This window comes from Plectropomus leopardus, chromosome 19 (genome assembly GCF_008729295.1).
Source record: "Plectropomus leopardus isolate mb chromosome 19, YSFRI_Pleo_2.0, whole genome shotgun sequence".
Lineage (NCBI taxonomy): Eukaryota > Metazoa > Chordata > Actinopteri > Perciformes > Serranidae > Plectropomus > Plectropomus leopardus.
The window spans coordinates 15,574,329-15,582,897 of NC_056481.1; the positions used below are offsets into that span (position 1 = coordinate 15,574,329).

At 39.5% G+C, this 8,569-nt stretch overlaps 1 protein-coding gene across 3 annotated transcripts in view; it reads right to left on the minus strand.

The window, feature by feature from the left end:
• Window positions 1-8,569, minus strand: part of si:ch211-180a12.2 — a 37,816-nt gene that overhangs the window by 7,531 nt on the left and 21,716 nt on the right. For 2 of the 3 annotated variants that reach the window (XM_042507956.1, XM_042507955.1), the window contains 5 exons: window positions 4,049-4,375; window positions 3,664-3,957; window positions 3,205-3,510; window positions 2,011-2,121; window positions 286-447 (listed from right to left, as the gene is read on the minus strand). In XM_042507956.1, the coding sequence (XP_042363890.1) occupies window positions 286-447; window positions 2,011-2,121; window positions 3,205-3,510; window positions 3,664-3,957; window positions 4,049-4,375 (1,200 nt within the window). Of the gene's footprint in view, window positions 1-285; window positions 448-2,010; window positions 2,122-3,204; window positions 3,511-3,663; window positions 3,958-4,048; window positions 4,376-7,693; window positions 7,922-8,569 lie in introns of those variants that run through there. The other variant, XM_042507957.1, reaches the window with a different exon arrangement.

Below are 8,569 nucleotides of genomic sequence, written 5' to 3' on the forward strand. Positions count from 1 at the left end.
ATTTCAAGCTGCACTCACAGTTTACATCCATGTCTGTGAAAACATGCCTTCACTTTCCCCAGCAGATCTATACAATCAGCACAGTTTCAATGTGGGCACCTGAGATCAGTGCCACCAAGCAGTATCTGACCAAATTCTCCCTCTCTGTTCCAAAATGAAGTTCTGTTATAGAAGCTCTGTACCAGCGGTCACAAACTCAGGTTGTGCTGCCAAACTTTGTCAGAAAGGACAAAAGAGTATTCCCAAGTTACTGCTGGTTATGTGGATGTGCGGAAGGTCTCCTACCTGTGAGTGAAGTGTCACAGATAGGGTTGTCATTGAGAAACCATGCAGTCTGGACTCGGTCCACCCTCCTGCCCTCAATGCTCACTGTCACTCTGCCCTTTTGACCAACAATCACTCGCGGAGGGAGAATGATCCCGGACACATTCAGAGACTTCTGTTTCTCTGTGGAAGGGAAAAAGGAGTGGAGAGTCAGTGAGAGAAAAGAGGGGGGAGAGGTGGCAGCTGTTGTGCAATAATTACACGGTTTGCTATAAGCATGCATTACTTTCAACCTGCTGGACCAAGTGATCATGAAACCTATCGTGTCTGTGTACTCACAGTTTAATAACATACTGGTTTATAAAAATGTGATACTGATAATGCCAGTTAAGAGTAAAAATACAGAGGTGCAGATTCAAGATTACGATTTGAAAGACTGTGTTGTAACTTTACTTGCATACGTTTTAAATATATGTGGATCTCCTGGTATATTCCCAACATGGGTGTCAGTGGCCTCGTTACACAAACTTCCTAAGTCTGAAGTCCTGTCTTATCTCAGTTTACAATGACATGTAGGACGTTTGGTGTTACAGAAACACGTGCCCTGACTGCATTTAGGAAAAATCCTAAATTAGAATGGAATTCAAAATAACTGCTAAAAAAGGTCTGTGTGGTAACAACAATGGGGTAAAACAAGAAAGGAGGAAAAGGGGTATGTTAACTTCTATGTTAGCCTACAGAAAAACATCTTCCCTGCACCTAATTGCTTGCTGCTTCTGAAATGGTTCCTATGCTGAATCAATGCATTAAAATCAATATTTTATATTTAATTACATGAAGTTATACATGATAACTGGAAATGGATTGAAGAGAATTTTTGTGGGGCATGCAGCACCATCTGTTGAATGTGCATTTACTATAATGGAGTGTCACAGAGAAGCAGCAAAAACGTATAAAAACTTGAAAAGGTTTGATACAACTACATCCATCAACTTGACAAACTGATACTATAAAAGGAATCAGTTGACGCTTACTACTATACATTTCTTTTTTGTTGTTTTCTTTTTCTTTCTAGAAAAATCCTGCATAGTGTACCTTAGAGATAAGATACGAGGACTGAGATAGGATATGCCAAGAGTTAAAGAATTGCTTCAGTAATGGGAAGATAGGATATGCTATCTCTGAAACTTTAAATAGGACAAACACTTGGGGTTTCTTTCTGTAATGATGCCCCAGGACCCACATAAAGTCCAAAGATAAATTTGAAGGATCACAAGATTATTCTGGTAACACAAATTGGTTTTTTTTATGGCATTTCTTTTATATTTGCCCCTTGTTTTTTGAAAACTAGACTTTTATCTCCCTTGCCGTCCAAAAAGCCTTCAAATAAAAGACTATGGTCACAAATAGACTTTGCTTTACTGGTGCAGTTTTTTCCTCTTACTTGTAGTGCTTTTTATCCTTTACATTGTTTTATTCTAAGCTGCTGATTGTTGGAGAATATTGGACATGGAGATGTCTGCTTTGAATATAATGGAACTAGATGGCACTTGGCTTGTGGTGCACAAAGCTCCAAAAATATATTTGAGGAAGTAACAGTAATGTTTCTTCCCAGAAATCCAGTTACTCAGGATAATCCTCCACAGACCTTGCTGTGAGCAGTTTCATGCAGGAACTATTTTCGATCTGCCGCACAACACCTGCCAACTGTATCACAGCGGCATGTAGCACTGCCTTATAACTCACCATCTCTCCTCCTCCAAGAAAAGCCAAAGCAGAGCAGGAAAACCAGTACCAGAGAAATGCACATCATAGCCACAGATGCTTTGGCTGATTTGGTCAGCACCGGAGCCTCATCTAGGAGGACACAGAGAGAGAAACCTGTCAGTGACTACACTGTGCAAGTGTGAAGAACAAGACAAACAAGTTGCAAAGGATGATACTACTGCTCAAAAAGTAGCACAGTGATACATGGTGATATATCAGACATACTTTAATTGTTTTTTTTCTGTTCTCTGACTTGTTTTAAAGCAGCAGTTGATATCAGGGGATCACTCATCAGTTCATCCAAAGTAAAAAAAGGGTACCGAACAAGAACTACCACCTCAAGGTTGTATGCCACTGCAAGCATGTCAAGTTGCACTTAAAGTTTACATCCATGTTTGTGAAAGCATGGATGCTTCACACACATCTTTTCCCAGCACAGCAGATCTATACGATCATGTGGGCACCCAAAATTAGTGTCACCAATTCAGGATCTGACCAAATTTCTCCCTGACTTATGAGGATGAGTAATGGCCAGAAAGGGCTTTTTGCAGAAAATGATGATGTCACAGTGAAGTTGAGCTTTTGGACATTAAATGTAATCACTTCACTATTTCATCCTATTAGACATTTGTGTGAAATTTTGTCATAAATAGCATAGGAATTCTGGAGATATGGCCAGAAATATTTTAATATAGCCCTATAGGCCATCTTGAGATATCATATTCAAAAAAATGAGACTTGTCGCCTTATTGAGATATTGCATTCATAAGAAGGAGATGGATGCAATGTCACAGTGACCTTGACCTTTGACCACCATATTCTGATCAGTTCACCTAGTTGAAGTGGATGTTTGTGCTAAATTTGAGGAAGCTCCCTTAAGACCATTTTCTGATTTTGTGTTCATGAAATGAGAAAGACTCAAGGTCACAGTGACTTTGACCTTTGATCACCAAAATCTAATCAGTCCACTTGAGTCCAAGTGGATGTGTGTGCTGAATTTGAAGAAATTCCTTTAAGGTGTTCTTGAGAGATCGTGTTCACAAGAATGATGGACGATCCGAAACATTGCCAGAGGCATGAAAACAAAAATAATTGCATGTCTCAAATGGGTGTAAATTTTGACCTCTTTCCACTCTACTTCTAAGAATGTAGAAAATCTTGTCAAAGATATACCTCTGGGGTTCAGATTTTCAAGGTACTCCGAGCTGCTGACAGGGTGCACTACCCCAGGTTGGTGTACTGCACACTCGACCTTCCCACCCTGTTCCCTCTGCTCGGGGCTCAGCGTATAATAGCGTCTGGTCCTGTAGGTCCCATCTGGGTTCAGTTCAGTGGCTGGTGGCTCAGGGAGGACTGTGCCATTTTGAAGCCAGGACACAGACACTTCCTCAGGGTAGAAATTCTCCATGTCACAGTAAAGAGTGACAGGGACATTGTTGGACTGCGAAGGGACAACAGAAAGTCTAACAGACGGGAGATCTGGATGAGAGACAAAGACAACAGTTGTGGTGTTATTAAAGGCTTAATCAGAATTTAGACAGAAGCAGCTATTCTGGTTCTACGTGAAATAAATATGTAATGAGTCATGAAGCACATTTACAAAGTTACACAATGTATCTTTGTGTCACTCACAGGTGATATTGAGATGGAAATCCAGCTCTCGGTCGCTGCCATTGTGTGACACTCTGCAGCCAAAGGTCACATTCTGGTCCCCGTGGGACGGGAAGAGGGTCAGGTTGCCCACAGCCATGTAGTACCCACTTGAGGTCTGTTCACCTTCAACGAGGTAGGGAGGTTGAATAACTTGTCCATCTCTGGTCCAGGAGAAAAAGACAGGAGGAGGGTAGAAACCGTCTGCATGGCATTTAAGATGGCTCTCTGTTTCTAACACCATCCACTGCTGAGGGATTAAGAGAGTGGGGGGAGCTAAAAAGAGAGAAAATAGGGGATAAAAAATCATTTTAGGTTCAAATATGCACTAAATGTGCAAATCTAAAAAACTGAAAAAAGGACGTACAGAGGATGCTAAATGTAACGCTGCTGAAGTGCAGTGTTGTGGAGTTGTAGCTGATTGTGCATTCATACAACCCCTGCAGGTCCAGACCAGCTCTGAGGACGGTCAGTGAAAAGTCCCCGTTGACAAAATCACTAGTGTCCCAAGTGAAACCTTCCTTTATATGCGCCACTGCTTCTCTGAATGAGGCGATGTTAGAGCCGTTTCTTATCCAGCTGACTTCGATGAGAGACTTGTCTATATCATCCTCCAATGCGGAATGAGGGAATGTTGCGTTGCAGGGGAGGGTTGCATTTGTGTTTGGGCTGGCTTGTATTTCACTTGGAGACACTGTAAGAAGAAAAGGAAAGTTTAAATGGGAGAGAAGATGAATAGCTTCTGCTTAGCAAGGCTCATTGATGCTGTTTTACTGCAACACATGAGCGGAGGTCTTTCAGTTTACTGACTAAATTGCCTTTTGAAATGTGCCTTTAATATTTAGATTTAAATGCTGATTTTTAAATGCAGTTTTAGCCACAAGAAACATGACTACCATTGCTCTAGGGCAGTTTTTATCTGATTGCTTGGGAAGTGTCTTCCAAACTACTGGATATTTTTGCAAAACTCTGCACACTAACCACCCAACAAAACCTTACACCAAACCAGGAAAACACTACACATGTGTTCAAACAATCCTTGAAACTCTTTTAGAAATTGTGCTTTTGCATCAATACAATACATACAAACCACTGATGAAACACAGTTGTGGCTTTTGCTTTCTCTGTGTGCAGGACATAGCAACTTGCAATGCAATTGCCATATATGTTGTAAACACACATTAACACAGGTAACCAAATATACAAAGGATGAATGTGTTTTCCCAACAAAATAAAGTATCAATACAGTTAAGAAGGTAAAGTTATTTTTTCTCAAGTTGTTCTAACACTGTTCCAACACTTTTTAAACAAATATCACGCTACAGGGCCGCTATTTTTTCTTCCCTTCGTTACGCCTTCTTTACATTTTTACACAACAATGGCATAACGTGGCACAATAACGATCATTTACATCCTTGTTACATGCAATGTCTGCTGCTGTAATGGTGCTTCAAGAATTACTGCTAGTGTTTAAGATTTAGAAAAAAACTAAATAAACTCAATACTCTGGTTTTATTGTTGTGCTGTCACCAGTGGCTTTGATTTTGACAGCTAATGTTAGCTAATACTGGCGAACTTATAGATAGATATGGGTGGCATTGCTGAGTCCGTTAGCTGACTTTATGACATGTTTAAACAGATAACAAACAAACATTTCACTGATTTTTATCACAAAAGTAAAACAAGACGTAGGACACATGGTGCCAATTTGTATTGTAATTTGGAAAGGAGTTCGCCATTTACTGTCAGCCTTACATTTTTAAGCCAATCTCTTCCTGCCATTGGAAGAATACAGGGAAAAACAATACAACTGCATCAACAATATATAGTCTCAGCCTGAGCAAATAGTACTTGTCCAGTTTGTTTCTTTAGCATGTCAAAAAATTTGAAGGAACAGTGATAAGGAATTTTCTGTCAGGGTTTGAGTTTCATAAAAATTTCCGCTTCACATTCTGCCTTTTCATCTCAAACCATAAATCAGTAAACTCAGTATACCTCCTTGAATCAGAGTAAATATGAAGCCTTTCAGTCCGGTCCACCCAGTCAGCTTAATTAGTAACTAGTACAATAAATACTTATCGGCAGTTAAAGTCAGAGCCAAGCAATGGAAAGCTTTCTTTAGTGTGAAGTGTTTATGTGGCACCTCTTGTTAAGTGTGATAGATGGGCAGATCATAGCAGATTGACAGGAGAGAAAAGACTGTGTTAAGAAAAAGACATGACAAATGCTTTACTTTGGTGTCTATTTTAGGCAATAAAAAAGTATTAGAAATAGTCTAAACCAGGAACACTTCTATTGCTTTGGCCCAGGGTCACTTTCAAAAAAAGACAGGAGGTCACTTTATAAAATACCAATAATATTCATCAGTATATATATAACACATTGTCTGTTTGTTTGTCTTTTGATTTTTCAATGTCTGCCGTCCTTACTCATCTTAGACAGGAGACAAATCCAGTTGCAGCAGCCCAGCACAGGCAAGGTGTATGGCGGGGCGTTTCTAGGATTTTAGGACAATTGGGACTTAGCCCTGACCTCTGTCAGGGGGTCCAGAGGATCCTACCGTGGCACTTTTTAAACAAACATGATTTGGATGTTTTTTAATGCACTCTGGCCCCTTATTTTATTTTCATTCAAAGAATGTAAAAAAAAATCCCAGTGCAAGTCAATCTGTTTACACTATAAATTAAATAATGGTCAACAGGCCACCGGGAACCCAATTCTGGGCCAAATTTAGTCCACAGGCTGTAAGTTGAGTATCACTGGTCTGAACCACTTACACCAACAAACTGATCCGCAAATGATGCAAAATTCACTCCTTGGTTTCAAAAGTTAGATTAATTGAAGTTATTTAAATCAGAACAACTGAGTCTAAACCATTTCTATTTGGAAAATAACAAACATCTGATGATTAGAATGTAATTTTCACTGCTTGTAACTTGTGAGGTCCAACGATATGATATTATCATGACGCTCAAGTCATAATACAATATAAATGTGACTTTAAACTTGTGATTTGCTAAAAAAAAATATTGTGATGTACTGCGATTAATTTAAACTGCTAATTATGTCCCCAAAGGGAAATTTTGTCAAGATTTGTATTATAAGATAAAGTTTGCAGTGTTTCGTCTCAACTCCATCATTTTTATTGCTGCCAAATGTATCGCGTAGACTGAAAAAGCACTTGATGATTCTAGTAAGCTACCAAAAGTTTAATTTGTCTTTGTGATATTAATAATTTATATAAATAAAAAAAATCTATCCTTGGCGTCAGTGGATTGACACAATAATGCCACACAAAAACATGGCGACACTATGCTGTTTCAATTTTTCCCCAATCCCTACTTGTATCCATGGTAACCATGGTAAAGTGTACAGAGAAGTACTCAGTACATATAAATTATTAGACTGTTGGGCTGGTTCACATGAATATAATCGTCTATCACTGTATATGACATTTTTACATTGTAATTTCATGTGTCATGTGTCATTATATGCATTGTAATATGGTATTCAAGAGATGTTTTGTGAAATAAACAGATTCAAATATCTGAAAAATCACAGTAGGTTATTGTAAGAGTCCTGTAAATCCAATATTGACTCAGTCTTTTGCACTTTATGTATTGTCATATTGCCCTAACACTGTATACATAGTGCTCTGATATGTGCACTAGTCCTTGCATACACTGTGATGTTTACCATGAATCAACATAAAATAAAGGTCAAGCACATGCTGACATGTCTGAATATGACCAACATCTTTACTTTTACACTTATTTCAACTTCAACCCAAGTAAACCTCAACACAAATCTACATAAACTAATGACTGCACTGAGACTATAAAACTTAAAAACATCTCTGTCACACGCCTTCAAATTCAGAGTCCAACTGAGACAGCTCAGTGTCAATATTTCCAGTTTCACCTGGTTAGCTCAAGCAAACCTGGTCAATAGTTGAAGAAACAACACTGCAGTCTTTGCAACCGGCCTATGAGTGCAGTGACACAATACTCACCATGCTTTATGAGAGTCAGGAAGACGACACAGACGAGGACTTTACACCGCATGGCAAGGCTTGTCTTCAGACCAAGTTCTTATCATCTGGCCCTTTTTCGGTCTTTTATAGAGCTGTGAGGTGACAGGGGGCGGGTTTGTCCTGCCAGATGGGAAATAAGAAATATTGTCCCAGGGCCTCAGTAAAAGGAGGCCCTTGATATGTGTATGTCCTCTTAAACAAGCAAGCTCTAGCAGGGAGAAGGAGGGAGATGTGCAGGGACACACAAGTGGGCAAATAGGTCACTTAAAATTCAGACGGGCCTCTGGCCAAGATTTTGGGGCTACTTTACATTGGTGCAGTGTTGCCACGAACAAACGGAGAGGGTGATCCCACTGAGCTTATGTGGGCAAACACTCAGGCGAGACTAAAACTCCTTTCTATCTGGGGAAAAGTTAGTGTGGTGTTGAATTTGGAGCAAAAGAGGAAAAAAACAGGAGAATGGTTCTTTTTTTCTCCGTCTTTGCAGTCAGCTCCTGCTATGATCGCCGCCTCTGATTGAGGTTAATTTTTAGCCAGAACAAGTGCTTGATGTTCGAGGGAAAAGGTGTTGTCTGTTTAATCCCTCTCTGAATATTCATTAACTTTATTTGCTGTTTAAATTGTTTGACTTTGCTCTTTAATTGGTCTTAACACACATCAGTTCCTATTTGTTGATCACACAGGTGTCTGTATTCCTTTCTCTTGTTCCCGCTCTGCTTTGCGTTGCTTTAGGCAGAAACAAAAGTGAGACTTTAAAGTGACTGAAAGAGGTGATTAATGTGTTCCCTTTGCCTGTTTGTGTTCGGTACTTTGTGCTCTTTCTGATTAGTCATGTTTTCTCTTCTTTCTTTTTCT